General features: G+C 39.7%; 1 protein-coding gene across 2 annotated transcripts in view; it reads left to right on the top strand.

Moving 5' to 3' along the window:
• Positions 1–19,476, top strand: part of LYST (lysosomal trafficking regulator) — a 606,044-nt gene that overhangs the window by 235,748 nt on the left and 350,820 nt on the right. For both annotated transcript variants that reach the window (XM_053711082.1, XM_053711081.1), the window contains exon 6: positions 7,257–7,418. In XM_053711082.1, coding sequence (XP_053567057.1) covers positions 7,257–7,418 — 162 coding nt within the window. The remainder of the gene's footprint in view (positions 1–7,256; positions 7,419–19,476) is intronic.

The following is a 19,476-nucleotide window of genomic DNA, read 5'->3' as shown; positions in this document are numbered from 1 at the left end:
CTTCAGGAGCGGTCCTGCTTCAACCTCTGCAACCGCAAAGCAGGAGGGTAACACTTCACAGTCCAAGGCAACCAGGAAAATTTACCATAAGATATGGCGGAAATATCTTTGTTGGTGTGAATCCAAGGGTTACTCGTGGAGTAAGATTAGGATTCCTAGGATATTGTCTTTTCTCCAAGAAGGATTGGAGAAAGGGTTATCAGCTAGTACCTTAAAGGGACAGATATCTGCTCTGTCTATCTTGTTACACAAGCGTCTGGCAGAAGTACCAGACGTTCAAGCGTTTGCACAGGCTTTAGTCAGAATCAAGCCTGTCTATAAACCTGTGGCTCCTCCATGGAGTCTAAATGTAGTTCTTTCAGTTCTTCAAGGGGTTCCGTTTGAACCTTTACATTCCATAGATATTAAGTTATTATCTTGGAAAGTTTTGTTTTTGGTAGCTATATCTTCTGCTCGAAGAGTTTCAGAATTATCTGCTTTGCAGTGTAATTCTCCCTATCTGGTGTTCCATGCAGATAAGGTAGTTTTGCGTACCAAACCTGGTTTTCTTCCTAAAGTGGTTTCTAATAAGAATATTAACCAGGAAATCATTGTTCCTTCTCTGTGCCCTAATCCATCCTCAAGGAAGGAACAACAATTACACAATATTGATGTGGTTCGTGCTTTAAAATTCTATTTACAAGCAACTAAGGATTTCAGACAAACATCATCCTTGTTTGTTGTCTATTCTGATAAGAGGAGAGGTCAGAAAGCAACTGCTACCTCTCTTTCCTTCTGGCTGAAAAGCATCATCCGATTGGCTTATGAGACTGCTGGACAGCAGCCTCCTGAACGAATTACAGCTCATTCCACCAGAGCTGTGGCTTCCACATGGGCTTTCAAGAATGAGGCTTCTGTTGAACAGATTTGTAAGGCAGCGACTTGGTCTTCACTGCATACATTCGCCAAATTTTATAAATTCGATACTTTTGCTTCTGCGGAGGCGATTTTTGGGAGAAAGGTTTTGCAAGCAGTGGTGCCTTCCGTTTAGGTTACCTGTCTTGTTACCTCCCTTCATCTGTGTCTTAAAGCTTTGGTATTGGTATCCCACAAGTAAGGATGAATCCGTGGACTGGATACACCTTGTAAGAGAAAACAGACTTTATGCTTACCTGATAAATTACTTTCTCTTACGGTGTATCCAGTCCACGGCCCGCCCTGGCAATTAAGCCAGGTTAAAATTTATTGTTTAAACTACAGTCACCACTGCACCCTATGGTTTCTCCTTTTTCTCCTAACCTTTGGTCGAATGACTGGGGGGGCGGAGCCTGAGGGAGAGCTATATGGACAACTTTGCTGTGTGCTCTCTTTGCCACTTCCTGTAGGGAATGAGAATATCCCACAAGTAAGGATGAATCCGTGGACTGGATACACCGTAAGAGAAAGTAATTTATCAGGTAAGCATAAATTCTGTTTTTTTCCCATTCATTATTCAGATAGAGCATGCAATTTAAAGCAACTTTCTAATTTACTCCTGTTGTCAATTTTTCTTCATTCTCTTGCTATCTTTATTTAAAAAGTAGGAATATAAAGAGCCAGCCCAATTTAGGTTCAGCACCCTGGATAGCGTTTGCTTATTGGTGGCTTCATTTAGCCACCAATAAGAAAGCATAACCCAGGTTTTGAACCAAAAATGGGCCGACTCCTTAGCTTTACATTCCTGCTTTTTTTAATAAAGCTATCAAGAGAACGAAGAATCATTAAAATTGGGTTTAGTATTCCTTTAATGTGCTTGTACCATCTGGTAATTATATAATACAAGCCCCATCTGAACAATCTGAGAAAACACATCTGGATGTAGAGACCGCTCCCCCAGATGTAAAGTCTGACGGCTGAGATAATCCGCTTCCCAATTATCTACACCTGGGATAAGTACCACAGAAATTAGACAAAAGCTGGATTCCGCCCAAATAAGTATTCAAGATACTAATAACATAGCTAGGGGACTGTGAGTCCCACCCTGATAATTGACATATGCCACAGCTGTGATATTGTCTGAAAAGAAATGAACGGTTCTCTCTTCAACAGAGGCCAAGCCTGAAGAGCCCTTTGCACGGAGTTCCAAAATATTGATTGGTAATCTCTCCTCTTGAGATTCCCAAACCCCTTGTGCTGTTAGAGATCCCCAAACAGCTCCCCAACCTGAAAAGACTTGCATCTGTTGTGATCACAGTCCAGGTTGGATGAACCAAGGAGGCCCCTAGAACCAAACGATGGTGATCTAACCACCAAGTCAGAGATAGTCGAACATTGGGATTTAAGGATATTAATTGTGATATCTTTGTATAATCCCTGCACCATTGATTCAGCATACAAAGCTGGAGAGGTCTCATATGAAAACGAGCAAAGGGAATCGCATCCGACCTAAAACGTCCATGCACTTAGCTACTGAAGGGAATAATAGAGACTGAAGGTTCCGACAAGCTGAAACAAATTTAAATTATCTCTTGTCTGTTAGAGACAGAGTCATGGACACTGAATCTATCTGGAATCCTAAAAAGGATGACCCTTGTCTGAGGAATCAAGGAACTTTTTGGTAAATTGATCCTCCAACCATGTCTTTGAAGAAACAATACTAGTTGATTTGTGTAAGATTCTTCAAAACATAAAGACTGAGCAAGTACTAAGATATCGTCCAAATAAGGAAAACACCGCAACACCCCACTCTCTGGTAACAGAGAGTAGGACACCAAAAACCTTTGAAAGATTCCTAGAGCTATCGCTAGGCCAAAAAGGAAGAGCAACAAATTGGTAATGCTTGTCTAAAAAAAGAGAATCTTAGAAATTGAAAGCAATCTGGATGAATCAGAATATGAAGATATGTACTGTGGGCATATAATGCCCTTGCTGAACAAAAAGCAGAATAGACCTTATAGTCACCATTTTGAAAGTTGGTTACGTATCGATTCAAAATTTTTAGATCCAAAACTGGTCTGAATTAAATTACTTTCTTTGGGACAATGAATAGATTTGAATAAAACCCCAGACCCTGTTCCTGAAACGGAACTGGCATGATTACCCCATATAACTCCAGGTCTGAAACACACTTCAGGAAAGCCTGAGCCTTTATTGGGTTTGCTGAAATGCGTGAAAGAAAAAAACTTCTCACAGGCGGTCTTACTCTGAATCCTATTCTGTACCCCTGAGAGACAATATTCTGAATCCAATGGTTTTGGACCGTATTGATCCAAACATCTTAGAAAAAATCTTAATCTGCCCCCTACCAGCTGAGCTGGAATAAGAGTCGCACCTTCATGCGGATTTAGGGGCTGGCTTTTATCTCTTAAATGGCTTGGATTTTTTCCAATTGAAGAAAGCTTCCAATTGGAAACAGATTCCTTGGGGAAGAATTAGGTTTCTGTTCCTTATTTAAGAACGAAAACGGTTAGAAGCTTTAAATTTACCCTTAGATCTTATTTTGAGGCATAAAAATTCCCTTCCTCCCAGTGACAGTCGAAATTATTGAATCCAACTGTGAACCAAATAATGTAATACCTTGGAAGGAAAGAAATAGCATTCTGGACTTAAGTCATATCAGCATTCCAAGATTTAAGCCACGAAGCTCTTCAACATCAATTTTGATGATATATAAAAATGACATCACAAATGAAATTATTAGCATGTTGAATCAAGTCAATAATGCTAGACAAATCATGCTTCAATACTTGTTACACTAAAGTTTCCAACCAAAAAGGTGAAGCAGCTGCAACATCAGCCAAAGAAATTGCAGGCCTAAGAATAAGACCTGAAAATAAATAAACTTTCCTTAGATAAGATTCAAATTTCCTATCTAAAGGATCTTTAAAAGAAATACTATCTTCTGTAGGAATAGAAGTACGTTTAGCAAGAGTAGAGATAGCCCCATCCACTTTGGGGATCTTTTCAACACTTCTTCAACAAAGAATGTACTCCATTTTAAATAAATAAGTAGATTTGTCAGTGTCAATATCTGAGGAAGATCTTCTGAATCAGATAGATCCTCATCAGAAGAGGATAATTCAGTATGTTGTTGGTCATTTGACATTTCATCAACTTTATGAGAAGTTTAAAAAGACCTTTACATTTATTAGAAGGCGGGATGGCAGACAAAGCCTTCTGAATAGAATCAGCAATAAATTCTTATAAATTCACAGGTATATCTTGTAAATTAGATGTCTAAAAGAACAGCAACAGGCAATGTACTATTACTGATGGTAACATTCTCTGCATGTAAAAGTTTATCATGATAACTTATTACAAACCACAGCTGGAGACATAATCTCCATAAGATTACAACAAATGTACTTAGCTTTGGTAGAACTGATATCAGTCAGCAGGATTCCAACAGTGTTTTCTGAGACAGGATCAGATTGAGACATCTTGCAAATGTAAGAGAAAAAAACAACATATAAAGCAAAAGTCTGTGATGGAAAGTCTATAATAATTCCGTGTAGAATCCTAAAGTGATGTTGTGTCGCAGATAAATAAATTCACTATTTAAAAATATCATAAATCCGATGCCTTGAAAAGGTGATGAAAGTGCAAAAAAAACAAAAAACAATTTCCTTATATGGCAGTTTCAGGAATGGGAAAAAAAATGCAACAGCATAGCCCTCTGATAGAAAAAAAAAAGGCAAGAGGCATATAGGAATCGGGTTTAAATTATGAAAATATTTGGCGCCAAGAATGACGCACAAACAGAGAAAAAATTTTGCCGCTAACAACATCCGGAATGACACACTCGTGTTATTGAAGACGCAACCTTGTGAAAGTACTCGGCATCAACAAAGATGCCGGAAATTACGAATTTGTGTTATCGAACGTAACTTCGCCAAAAAAATTCTTGTGCCAAAAATGATGCAATAAAGTTCGGCATTTTGCGCCCTCGCGAGCCTAATTCTGCCCGCAAATTTAAAATGACAGTCAATTGCAAAAAGACTATACCCCAGGTAAGAAATAAATTTTCCTGAAAAATGCATTTCCCAGATATGAAACTGACAGTCTGCAAAAGGAAATATACTGAAACCTGAATCATGGCAAATATAAGTACAATACATATATTTAGAACTTTATATAAATACATAAAGTGCCAAACCATAGCTGAGAGTGTCTTAAGTAATGCAAACATACTTACCAAAGACACCCATCCACATATAGCAGATAGCCAAACCAGTACTGAAACGGTTATCAGTAGAGGTAATGATATATAAGAGTATATCGTCGATCTGAAAAGGGAGGTAGGAGATGAATCTCTACGACCGATAACAGAGAACCTTTGAAATAGATCCCCCCGTGAGGAAAATCATTGTATACATTGACATTCACTGTACTCTGAGAGGAACCGGGCTTCAACATGCTGAGAAGCGCATATCAATGTAGAATATTAGCACAAACTTACTTCACCACCTCCATAGGAGGCAAAGTTTGTAAAACTGAATTGTGGGTGTGGTGACGGGTGTATTTATAGGCATTTTGAGGTTTGGGAAACTTTGCCCCTCCTGGTAGGATTGTATATCCCATACGTCACTAGCTCATGGACTCTTGCCAATTACATGAAAGAAAAAAAAATTTCTTTCATGATTCAGATAGAGAATACAATTTTAAACAACTTTCCAATTTACTTCTATTATTTAATTTGCTTCCTTCTCTTGTTATCATTTGCTGAAAGGTTTATCTAGGCAAGTTCATGAGCAGCAGAGAAACTAGGTTCTCGCTGTTGATTGGTGCCTGCATATCTATATTGAATGTGATTGGCTCACCCATGAGTTCAGTTAGAAGCTAGTAGTGCATTGCTGCTCCTTCAACCAATTATACCAAGAGAATGAAGCAGATTAGATAATAGTAATGACTCAATTTGTTAATTGCTGAAATTATACAAGCCCCACTGATGATCTGAGCAGTTGGTGCGCTGAGAATATCTAGCTATGCTTCACATGCATGCTCAATAGAAAAATGTTAACACTAAAAAAGTGATAACTTTTACTTGGAAATATGTTTCTATTCAAATATGTTATTCTTCTATGTTAATTTCAGTTTTGAACAGAATGTCCCTTTAATGTTCCCTGTATTTCAACTAAAGGGGCAGTAAAGTCAAAATTAAACTTTTATGATTCAGATAGAGTATGCAATTTTAAACTATTTTCTAATTTACCTATTATTATTACTCTTGTTTTCTTGTTATCCTTTGTTGAAAAGCATACCTAGGTATGCTCAGGAACAGCAAATGCACTACTAGAAACTAGCTTCTGCTTGGTGGCTGCACAAATATGCTTCATGTCATGAATCATGAAAGAAAAATAAATGAGTTTCATGTCCCTTTCAACTTTTATTATTCTGATAGCGTGCACAGTTAAGAAAAAAAAAAACTTTCCTATCTGCTTCTATTATCAAATATTCACATATATCTTTGTCTCTTGGTATCCTTTGTTGATACATCGTTTCCATAAGAGCATATTGAGGTATGCTCAGGGTGGTACACATATAAGCACTATATGTATAATTTTGTTATAAACATTGTTTCAAGCAATGCCGCCATATAGTGCTCAACACAAGTGCACATGGAAATGTTCACCCTTCTTTTCTCACTTAGGTATTCTGGCATAGAAAGGAGTTACATTTCAACAAAAAATATGAAGAGAAAGAAGTAAATATATATTTTTTTTTAAAACTGCACGCTCTGTCTGAAATATGAAACTTACATTTTGAGGTTGTTGTCTACCATGTTTGCTTAATCGTCATGTTCTTGAAAAAGAGGGAATATTTAAAGGGATATTAAACCCAAATTTTTATTTCATGATTCTAATAGAGAATGCAATTTTAAGCAACTTTCTGATTTTACTCCCTATTATCAATTTTTCTTTGTTCTCTTGGTATCTTTGTTTGAAAAAGGAGGAATGAATGTTTTCGATCCGGCCCATTTTTGGTTTAGAACCCTGGATAGCGCTTGCTGATTTGTGGCTACATTTAGCTATCCAATCAGCATGTGCAACCCAGGTGCTGAACCTATAATGGGCTGGCTCCAAAGCTTTCATTCCTGCTTTTTCAAATAAAGATAACAAGAGAACGAAGAAAAAAATGATTTTAGGAGTAAATTAGAAAGTTGCTTAAAATTGCATGCTCTATTCGAATCATGAAATAGAAAATTTGGGTTTAGTATCCTTTAAATATTCCATATTTCTTAGTTTTTAATGAAAAATAGACAATTAAAATGTAATGTAACCATTTTTTCTTTCTTTCAGAATTTATCTGTTGAACACATCATACTTGGTATACAGGATCATTTTTCAAAATCACAAATTATTCAGACCAACCTCGCCCAGCCTATTTTTGACTGTCTTCTTCGTATTGCTGTAGCAAACTCTTCTTTCTCTTCTGAAACCTTTGAAGAGCAAAAAGATATGGTACGTACAAATTGATTACAAGAAGGTAGTGATGCTTTTGTGATTTTTATTTTCTTATGTCATATGCGCATTGAGTAATAATTATTTGCTGAAAAAGGGGTCCACAATTAAAGATAAGTCAGAGCCTTTAAATTTCATAAAACATAATTTAATAGAGCTTTTATTTGGTCCCAGAGTAACACATAAAGTATGTTTTCTCTGTATTTTTTTAATGTATGTCTTTAGAATGCTTCAATTTTAATCCAAAATGATTCCTTCTGTGCTTCCTTGGTATGTTTCTAAGAAGCTGATTGGTTGGTATGCATCACAGCGTGCTTGACGGGCACAGACAAGCATTCAATAAGATAGTTTTGTTGCCAGATCAGCACGGTGACAGTGAATTAGGTGCTTACTATAGCTTCAAGAAAATATTATTATTTAAAAATATGTTACAAAGTTAGTTTAATATCATGAATACAATTTGGCAATGTCCCTTATACTATTGAGACTAAACCATTATTTCTTTCATGTAATTAGCAAGAGTCCATGAGCTAGTGACGTATGGGATATACATTCCTACCAGGAGGGGCAAAGTTTCCCAAACCTTAAAATGCCTATAAATACACCCCTCACCACACCCACAATTCAGTTTTACAAACTTTGCCTCCGATGGAGGTGGTGAAGTAAGTTTGTGCTAGATTCTACGTTGATATGCGCTCCGCAGCAAGTTGGAGCCCGGTTTTCCTCTCAGCGTGCAGTGAATGTCAGAGGGATGTGAGGAGAGTAATTGCCTATTTGAATGCAGTGATCTCCTTCTACGGGGTCTATTTCATAGGTTCTCTGTTATCGGTCGTAGAGATTCATCTCTTACCTCCCTTTTCAGATCGACGATATACTCTTATATATACCATTACCTCTGCTGATTCTCGTTTCAGTACTGGTTTGGCTTTCTACAAACATGTAGATGAGTGTCCTGGGGTAAGTAAATCTTATTTTCTGTGACACTCTAAGCTATGGTTGGGCACTTTGTTTATAAAGTTCTAAATATATGTATTCAAACATTTATTTGCCTTGACTCAGAATGTTCAACATTCCTTATTTTTCAGACAGTCAATTTCATATTTGGGATAAATGCATTTGTTTCAATCATTTTTTCTTACCTTAAAAAATTTGACTTTTTCCCTGTGGGCTGTTAGGCTCGCGGGGGCAGAAAATGCTTCATTTTATTGCGTCATTCTTGGCACAGACTTTTTTGGCGCAAAATTTTTTTTCTGTTTCCGGCGTCATACGTGTCGCCGGAAGTTGCGTCATTTTTTGACGTTTTTTTTGCGTCAAAAATGTCGGCGTTCCGGATGTGGCGTCATTTTTGGCGCCAAAAGCATTTAGTACTGTTACATTACCTGTTGCTGTTCCGTCAACATCTAATTTTCAGAGTGTTCCTGATAACATAAGAGATTTTATTTTTTAAATCCATTAAGAAGGCTATGTCTGTTATTTCTCCTTCTAGTATACATAAAAGTCTTTTAAAACTTCTCTTTTTTCAGATGAATTTTTAAATGAACATCATCATTCTGATACTGATAATGGTTCTTCTGGTTCAGAGGTTTCTGTCTCAGAGGTTGATGCTGATAAATCTTTGTATTTGTTCAAGATGGAATTTATTCGTTCTTTACTTAAAGAAGTATTATTTGCATTAGAAATAGAGGATTCTGGTCCTCTTGATACTAAATGTAAACGTTTAAATAAGGTTTTTAAATCTCCTGTAGTTATTCCAGAAGTGTTTTCTCTCCCTGATGCTATTTCTGAAGTAATTTCCAGGGAATGGAATAATTTGGGTAATTTATTTACTCCTTCTAGACGTTTAAGCAATTATATCCTGTGCCATCTGACAGATTAGAGTTTTTTGGGACAAAAATCCCTAAGGTTATGGGGCTGTCTCTACTCCTGCTAATGTACTACTATTCCTACGGCAGATAGTACTTCATTTAAGGATCCTTTAGATAGGAAAATTGAATCCTTTCTAAGAAAAGCTTACTTATGTTCAGGTAATCTTCTTAGACCTGCTATATTTTTAGCAGATGTTGCTGCAGCTTCAACTTTTTGGTTAGAAGCTTTAGCGCAACAAGTAACAGATCATAATTTTATAGCATTATTATTATTCTATAACATGCTAATAATTTTATTGGTGATACCATCTTTTGATATCATTAGAGTTGATGTCAGGTATATGTGTCTAGCTATTTTAGCTAGAAAAGCTTTATGGATTAAACTTGGAATGCTGATATGTCTTCTAAGTCAACTTTGCTTTCCCTTTCTTTCCAGGGTAAATAATCATTTTCGTTCCTTTCCTCACAACAAGGAACAAAAGCCTGATCCTTCATCCTCAGGAGCGGTATCAGTTTGGAAACCATTTCCAGTTTGGAATATATCCAAGCCTTATAGAAACCTATAGCCAGCTCCTAAGTACCTATGAAGGTGCGGCCCTTATTCCAGCTCAGCTGGTATGGGGCAGATTACGTTTTCTTCAAAGAAATTTGGATCAATTCCGTTCTCAATCTCTGGTTTCAGAACATTGTTTCAGAAAGGTACAGAATTGGCTTCAGTTAAGGCCTCCTGCTAAGAGATTTTTTTCTTTCCCGTGTCCCAGTTAACACAGCAAAGGCTCAGCATTTCTGAAATGTGTTTCAGATCTAGAGTTGGCTGGAGTATTTATGCCAGTTCCAGTTCTGGAACAGGGGCTGGGGTTTTATTTTATCTCTTCATTGTACCAAAGAAGGTCAATTCCTTCAGACCAGTTCCGGATCTATCATTATTGAATCGTTATGTTAGGATACCAACATTCAAGATGGTTACTGTAGGACTATCCTGCCTTTTGTTTAGCAAGGGCATTATATGTCTACAATAGATTTACAGGATGTGTATCTGCATATTCCGATTCATCCAGATCACTTTTAGTGTCTGAGATTCTCTTTTTAGACAAGCATTACCAGTTTTTTGGCTCTACCGTTTGGCCTAGCCTCAGTTCCAAGAATTTTTTTCAAAGGTTCTCGGTGCCCTTCTTTCTGTAATCAGAGAACAGGGTTTTGGTTTTTCCTTATTTGGACGATATCTTGGTACTTGCTCAGTCTTCTCATTTTCGAAGAATCTCATACGAATCGACTTGTGTTGTTTCTTCAAGTTCATGGTTGGAGGATCAATTTACCAATCAATTCATTGATTCCTCAGACAAGGGTAACCTTTTTAGGTTTCTAGATAGATTCAGTGTCTATGACTCTGTCCTTGTCAGACAAGAGAAGTTTAACATTGATATCAGCTTGTCAAAACCTTCAGTCACAATCATTCCCTTTGGTAGCCTTATGCATGGAAATGTTGGGTCTTAGGACTGCCGCATCAGATGCGATCTCCTTTGCTCGTTTTCACATGCGACCTCTTCAGCTCTGTATGCTGAACCAATGGTGCAGGGATTACTCAAAGATATCTCAATTAATATCTTTAAACCGATTTTACGACACTCTCTGACATGGTGGACAGATCACCATCGTTTAGTTCAGGGGGCTTCTTGTTCTTCCGACCTGGACTATAATCTCAACAGATGCAAGTCTTACAGGTTGGGGAGCTGTGTGGGGGTATCTGACGGCACAAGGGGTTTGGGAATCTCAGGAGGTGAGATTTCCGATCAATATTTTGGAACTCCGTGCAATTTTCAGAGCTCTTCAGTCTTGGCCTCTTCTGAAGAGAGAGTTGTTCATTTGTTTTCAGATAGACAATGTCACAACTGTGGCATACATCAATCATCAAGGAGGGACTCACAGTCCTCTGGCTATGAAAGAAGTATCTCGAATTTTGGTTTGGGCGGAATCCAGCTCCTGTCTAATCTCTGCGGTTCATATCCCAGGTATGGACAATTGGAAAGCGGATTATCTCAGTCGCCAAACGTTGCATCCGGGCGAATGGTCTCTTCACCCAGAGGTATTTCTTCAGATTATTCAAATGTGGGAACTTCCAGAAATAGATCTGATGGCTTCTCATCTAAACAAGAAACTTCCCAGGTATCTGTCCAGATCCCGGGATCCTCAGGCGGAGGCAGTGGATGCATTATCACTTCCTTGGAAGTATCATCCTGCCTATATCTTTCCGCCTCTAGTTCTTCTTCCAAGAGTAATCTCCAAGATTCTGAAGGAATGCTCGTTTGTTCTGCTGGTAGCTCCGGCATGGCCTCACAGGTTTTGGTATGCGGATCTTGTCCGGATGGCCTCTTGCCAGCCGTGGACTCTTCCGTTAAGACCAGACCTTCTGTCGCAAGGTCCTTTCTTCCATCAGGATCTCAAATCCTTAAATTTAAAGGTATGGAGATTGAACGCTTGATTCTTGGTCAAAGAGGTTTCTCTGACTCTGTGATTAATACTATGTTACAGGCTCGTAAATCTGTATCTAGAGAGATATATTATAGAGTCTGGAAGACTTATATTTCTTGGTGTCTTTCTCATCATTTTTCCTGGCATTCTTTTAGAATTCCGAGAATTTTACAGTTTCTTCAGGATGGTTTAGATAAAGGTTTATCCGCAAGTTCCTTGAAAGGACAAATCTCTGCTCTTTCTGTTCTTTTTCACAGAAAGATTGCTAATCTTCCTGATATTCATTGTTTTGTACAAGCTTTGGTTCGTATAAAACCTGTCATTAAGTCTATTTCTCCTCCTTGGAGTTTGAATTTGGTTCTGAGGGCTCTTCAAGCTCCTCCTTTTGAACCCATGCATTCATTGGACATTAAATTACTTTCTTGGAAAGTTTTGTTCCTTTTGGCCATCTCTTCTGCCAGAAGAGTCTCTGAATTATCTGCTCTTTCTTGTGAGTCTCCTTTTCTGATTTTTCATCAGGATAAGGCGGTGTTGCGAACTTCTTTTGAATTTTTACCTAAGGTTGTGAATTCCAACAACATTAGTAGAGAAATTGTGGTTCCTTCATTATGTCCTAATCCTAAGAATTCTAAGGAGAAATCGTTGCATTCTTTGGATGTTGTTAGAGCTTTGAAATATTATGTTGAGGCTACTAAGTCTTTCCGAAAGACTTCTAGTCTATTTGTCATCTTTTCCGGTTCTAGAAAAGGTCAGAAAGCTTCTGCCATTTCTTTGGCATCTTGGTTGAAATCCTTAATTCACCATGCTTATGTCGAGTCGGGTAAAACTCCGCCTCAAAGGATTACAGCTCATTCTACTAGGTCAGTTTCTACTTCCTGGGCGTTTAGGAATGAGGCTTCGGTTGATCAGATTTGCAAAGCAGCAACTTGGTCCTCTTTGCATACTTTTACTGAATTCTACCATTTTGATGTGTTTTCTTCTTCTGAAGCAGTTTTTGGTAGAAAAGTACTTCAGGCAGCGGTTTCAGTTTGAATCTTCTGCTTATGTTTTCATTAAACTTTATTTTGGGTGTGGATTATTTTCAGCAGGAATTGGCTGTCTTTATTTTATCCCTCCCTCTCTAGTGACTCTTGCGTGGAAAGATCCACATCTTGGGTAGTCATTATCCCATACGTCACTAGCTCATGGACTCTTGCTAATTACATGAAAGAAAACATAATTTATGTAAGAACTTACCTGATAAATTCATTTCTTTCATATTAGCAAGAGTCCATGAGGCCCACCCCTTTTTGGTGGTTATGATTTTTTTGTATAAAGCACAACTATTCCAATTCCTTATATTTATGCTTTGCACTTTTTTCTTATCACCCCACTTCTTGGCTATTCGTTAAACTGATTTGTGGGTGTGGTGAGGGGTGTATTTATAGGCATTTTGAGGTTTGGGAAACTTTGCCCCTCCTGGTAGGAATGTATATCCCATACGTCACTAGCTCATGGACTCTTGCTAATATGAAAGAAATGAATTTATCAGGTAAGTTCTTACATAAATTATGTTTTTTATTGGCTATTGCCTAAGCGTGCAGAGTTTCTGAGATCTCTGCTTTGCAATGTGAGCCCCCTTATCTGATTTTTCATGCAAATAAGGCAGTTTTACGTACTAATATAGGTTTTCTTCCTAAGGTTGTGTCGGATCTCAACATCAATCAGGAGATTGTGGTTCCTTCCTTGTGTCCTAATCCTCCTTCATCGAAGGAACGCTTAGTTAACAATTTGGATGTGGTTCCTCTTTGTTTGTTGTCTATTTGGGAAGCTTAAGGGGCAGAAGACTACTTCGACTTCCCTATCTTTTTGGTTAAGGAGTGTCATCCGCTTAGCTTATGAGACAGCGGGACATCGTCCTCCTGAGAGGTTAACGGCTCATTCCGTTAGAGCAGTGGCTTCCTCTTGGGCCTTTTAAGAACGAAGCCTCTATGGATCAGATTTGTAAGGAGGCTACTTGGTTCTCCTTGCATACTTTTTAAAATTTTTACAAGTTTGATGTTTTTGCTTTGGCTGAAGCAGCTTTCAGGAGAAAAGTTTTGCAGGCTGTGGCACCCTCAGAATAGAGTCCATCTCTTCCTTTTTGTTCCCTCCCGTTATTCATTCAGTGTCCTCTGGAGCTTGGGTATAGTTTTCCCAACAGTCAGGAATGAAGCCGAGGACTCTCCATATCTTAGGAAGGAAAACATAATTTATGCTTACCAGATAAATTATTTTCCTTACGGATAGGGAGAGTCCACGGCCCCGCCCATTTTTTCTTGTCTATTGACGTTCCCTTATTATTTATTTTATTCTTCTGGCACCATTTATACCCTAATGTTTCTCCTACTTTTCCTTGTTTCCTCGGCAAAATGACTGGGGTAATGAGGAAGTAGGAAATGACTGGGGTAATGAGGAAGTAGGAGGGATATTTAAGCCTTTTGCCGGGGTGTTGTATTTCCCAACAGTAGGGAATGAAGCCGCGGACTCTCCCTATCCGGAAATAAATTAATTTATCTGGTAAGCATAAATTATGTTTTTCTACATGGTGACATAGTTTATGTTTCAGCACTGCTACCCCTGAAGAGCTTGTTACTTTACATAAAAGTATTACATCCTTGCTGTCCATTTATAAGCTTAGTTAGGACTATCTGTGGCCCATTTGAGATGTCATTATGCAGGTCCCCAACATGCAAATTTCTCAATGAATCAATCTCTGCCTGTCTTCGCGCCCGATTTGATGCAAAGATATCGGGCGCCTTTTTTGATAAATTTTGGCCGGCGGACACTAATTTCGACGGGTCAAAATGATGCAGATTTTAACACCTACATTTTTTTTTGACACATTTGATAAATAGGTCCCTTTAGAAAATATCAAAGCACTCGGGTCACCATTTCCTGCTACCCTGTTTCAGGGAAGTACTGGGATTCCAATTTTATAGATCTAGAACTCTTTTCGTTTGTGTTTGAATTCTGTATGGCAGTGAGATAATATCTGATATCAGCCACCATAGGAAGAGCATAGTAGATCTTGAGTAGAAAAAGCAGATTACATTCTCTTTTGGCAACAAGATAAATTTGCAAATATTGCGTTACAAATAAGGACCCTCTGGCATTTGCTCTAAATGCATATACCTGTGTAGTTCCTTGGAGATTCAGAATACTTTATTTCTCCAACATAGGTGTGTCCGGTCCACGGCGTCATCCTTACTTGTGGGATATTCTCTTCCCCAACAGGAAATGGCAAAGAGCCCAGCAAAGCTGGTCACATGATCCCTCCTAGGCTCCGCCTTCCCCAGTCATTCTCTTTGCCGTTGTACAGGCAACATCTCCACGGAGATGGCTTAGAGTTTTTTAGTGTTTAACTGTAGTTTTTATTATTCAATCAAGAGTTTGTTATTTTAAAATAGTGCTGGTATGTACTATTTACTCTGAAACAGAAAAGAGATGAAGATTTCTGTTTGTAAGAGGAAAATGATTTTAGCAACCGTTACTAAAATCGATGGCTGTTTCCACACAGGACTGTTGAGAGGAATTAACTTCAGTTGGGGGAACAGTGAGCAGACTTTTGCTGCTTGAGGTATGACACATTCTAACAAGACGATGTAATGCTGGAAGCTGTCATTTTCCCTATGGGATCCGGTAAGCCATTTTTATTACAGACAGAAAAAAAGGGCTTCACAAGGGCTTTTTAAGACTGTAGACATTTTCTGGGCTAAATCGATTTATATATAAACATATTTTATACTCCATAGCCTTGAGGAATTATTTTAATCTTGGGAATTTTGTAAAATAACCGGCAGGCACTGTATTGGACACCTTATTCTCTAGGGGCTTTCCCTAATCATAGGCAGAGTCTCATTTTCGCGCCTGTATTGCGCACTTGTTTTTGAGAAGCATGACATGCAGATGCATGTGTGAGGAGCTCTGATACATAGAAAAGACTTTCTGAAGGCGTCATTTGGTATCGTATTCCCCTTTGGGCTTGGTTGGGTCTCAGCAAAGCAGATACCAGGGACTGTAAAGGGGTGAAATATAAAAACGGCTCCGGTTCCGTTATTTTAAGGGTTAAAGCTTCCAAATTTGGTGTGCAATACTTTTAAGGCTTTAAGACACTGTGGTGAAATTTTGGTGAATTTTGAACAATTCCTTCATACTTTTTCGCAATTGCAGTAATAATGTGTGTTCAGTTTAAAATTTAAAGTGACAGTAACGGTTTTATTTTAAAACGTTTTTTGTACTTTGTTATCAAGTTTATGCCTGTTTAACATGTCTGAACTACCAGATAGACTGTGTTCTGAATGTGGGGAAGCCAAGGTTCCTTCTCATTTAAATAGATGTGATTTATGTGACACAAAATTTAGAGAAAATGATGCCCAAGATGATTCCTCAAGTGAGGGGAGTAAGCATGGTACTGCATCATCCCCTCCTTCGTCTACACCAGTCTTGCCCACACAGGAGGCCCCTAGTACATCTAGCGCGCCAATACTCCTTACTATGCAACAATTAACGGCTGTAATGGATAATTCTATCAAAAACATTTTAGCCAAAATGCCCACTTATCAGCGAAAGCGCGACTGCTCTGTTTTAGAAAATACTGAAGAGCATGAGGACGCTGATGATATTGGTTCTGAAGGGCCCCTACACCAGTCTGAGGGGGCCAGGGAGGTTTTGTCTGAGGGAGAAATTTCAGATTCAGGGAAAAATTCTCAACAAGCTGAACCTGATGTGATTACATTTAAATTTAAGTTGGAACATCTCCGCGCTCTGCTTAAGGAGGTGTTATCCACTCTGGATGATTGTGAGAATTTGGTCATTCCAGAGAAACTATGTAAAATGGACAAGTTCCTAGAGGTCCCGGGGCCCCCCGAAGCTTTTCCTATACCCAAGCGGGTGGCGGACATTGTAAATAAAGAATGGGAAAGGCCCGGTATACCTTTCGTCCCTCCCCCCATATTTAAAAAATTGTTTCCTATGGTCGACCCCAGAAAGGACTTATGGCAGACAGTCCCCAAGGTCGAGGGGGCGGTTTCTACTCTAAACAAACGCACCACTATACCCATAGAAGATAGTTGTGCTTTCAAAGATCCTATGGATAAAAAATTAGAAGGTTTGCTTAAAAAGATGTTTGTTCAGCAAGGTTACCTTCTACAACCAATTTCATGCATTGTCCCTGTCACTACAGCCGCGTGTTTCTGGTTCGATGAGCTAGAAAAGGCGATCAATAATAATTCTTCTTCTTATGAGGAGATTATGGACAGAATTCGTGCTCTCAAATTGGCTAATTCTTTCACCCTAGACGCCACTTTGCAATTGGCTAGGTTAGCGGCGAAAAATTCTGGGTTTGCTATTGTGGCGCGCAGAGCGCTTTGGTTAAAATCTTGGTCAGCGGATGCGTCTTCCAAGAACAAATTGCTTAACATTCCTTTCAAGGGGAAAACGCTGTTTGGCCCTGACTTGAAAGAGATTATCTCTGATATCACTGGGGGCAAGGGCCACGCCCTTCCTCAGGATAGGTCTTTCAAGGCCAAAAATAAACCTAATTTTCGTCCCTTTCGCAGAAACGGACCAGCCCCAAGTGCTACGTCCTCTAAGCAGGAGGGTAATACTTCTCAAGCCAAACCAGCCTGGAGACCAATGCAAGGCTGGAACAAAGGAAAGCAGGCCAAGAAACCTGCCACTGCTACCAAGACAGCATGAGATGTTGGCCCCCGATCCGGGACCGGATCTGGTGGGGGGCAGACTCTCTCTCTTCGCTCAGGCTTGGGCAAGAGATGTTCTGGATCCTTGGGCGCTAGAAATAGTCTCCCAAGGTTATCTTCTGGAATTCAAGGGGCTTCCCCCAAGGGGGAGGTTCCACAGGTCTCAATTGTCTTCAGACCACATAAAAAAACAGGCATTCTTGCATTGTGTAGAAGACCTGTTAAAAATGGGAGTGATTCATCCTGTTCCATTAGGAGAACAAGGGATGGGGTTCTACTCCAATCTGTTCATAGTTCCCAAAAAAGAGGGAACGTTCAGACCAATCTTAGATCTCAAGATCCTAAACAAGTTTCTCAAGGTTCCATCGTTCAAAATGGAAACCATTCGAACAATTCTTCCTTCCATCCAGGAAGGTCAATTCATGACCACGGTGGATTTAAAGGATGCGTATCTACATATTCCTATCCACGAGGAACATCATCGGTTCCTAAGGTTCGCATTCCTGGACAAGCATTACCAGTTTGTGGCACTTCCGTTCGGATTAGCCACTGCTCCAAGGATTTTCACAAAGGTACTAGGGTCCCTTCTAGCGGTGCTAAGACCAAGGGGCATTGCAGTAGTACCTTACTTGGACGACATTCTGATTCAAGCGTCGTCCCTTCCTCAAGCAAAGGCTCACACGGACATTGTCCTGGCCTTTCTCAGATCTCACGGATGGAAAGTGAACGTAGAAAAGAGTTCTCTATCTCCGTCAACAAGGGTTCCCTTCTTGGGAACAATAATAGACTCCTTAGAAATGAGGATTTTTCTGACAGAGGCCAGAAAAACAAAACTTCTGAACTCTTGTCAAATACTTCATTCTGTTCCTCTTCCTTCCATAGCGCAGTGCATGGAAGTAATAGGTTTGATGGTAGCGGCAATGGACATAGTTCCTTTTGCGCGCATTCATCTAAGACCATTACAACTGTGCATGCTCAGTCAGTGGAATGGGGACTATACAGACTTGTCTCCGACGATACAAGTAAATCAGAGGACCAGAGATTCACTCCGTTGGTGGCTGTCCCTGGACAACCTGTCACAGGGGATGAGCTTCCGCAGACCAGAGTGGGTCATTGTCACGACCGACGCCAGTCTGGTGGGCTGGGGCGCGGTCTGGGGACCCCTGAAAGCTCAGGGTCTTTGGTCTCGGGAAGAATCTCTTCTACCGATAAATATTCTGGAACTGAGAGCGATATTCAATGCTCTCAAGGCTTGGCCTCAGCTAGCAAAGGCCAAGTTCATACGGTTTCAATCAGACAACATGACAACTGTTGCGTACATCAACCATCAGGGGGGAACAAGGAGTTCCCTGGCGATGGAAGAAGTGACCAAAATCATTCAATGGGCGGAGACTCACTCCTGCCACTTGTCTGCAATCCACATCCCAGGAGTGGAAAATTGGGAAGCGGATTTTCTGAGTCGTCAGACATTTCATCCGGGGGAGTGGGAACTCCATCCGGAAATCTTTGCCCAAATTACTCAGTTGTGGGGCATTCCAGACATGGATCTGATGGCCTCTCGTCAGAACTTCAAGGTTCCTTGCTACGGGTCCAGATCCAGGGATCCCAAGGCGACTCTAGTAGATGCACTAGTGGCACCTTGGACCTTCAAACTAGCTTATGTATTCCCGCCGTTTCCTCTCATCCCCAGGCTGGTAGCCAGGATCAATCAGGAGAGGGCATCGGTGATCTTGATAGCTCCTGCGTGGCCACGCAGGACTTGGTATGCAGACCTGGTGAAGATGTCATCGGCTCCACCATGGAAGCTACCTTTGAGACGAGACCTTCTTGTTCAAGGTCCGTTCGAACATCCGAATCTGGTCTCACTCCAACTGACTGCTTGGAGATTGAACGCTTGATCTTATCAAAGCGAGGATTCTCAGATTCTGTCATTGATACTCTTGTTCAGGCCAGAAAGCCTGTAACTAGAAAAATTTACCACAAAATATGGAAAAAATATATCTG

Source organism: Bombina bombina, chromosome 4 (assembly GCF_027579735.1).
Source record: "Bombina bombina isolate aBomBom1 chromosome 4, aBomBom1.pri, whole genome shotgun sequence".
NCBI lineage: Eukaryota > Metazoa > Chordata > Amphibia > Anura > Bombinatoridae > Bombina > Bombina bombina.
This window is presented reverse-complemented; position numbering and strand designations above follow the sequence as displayed.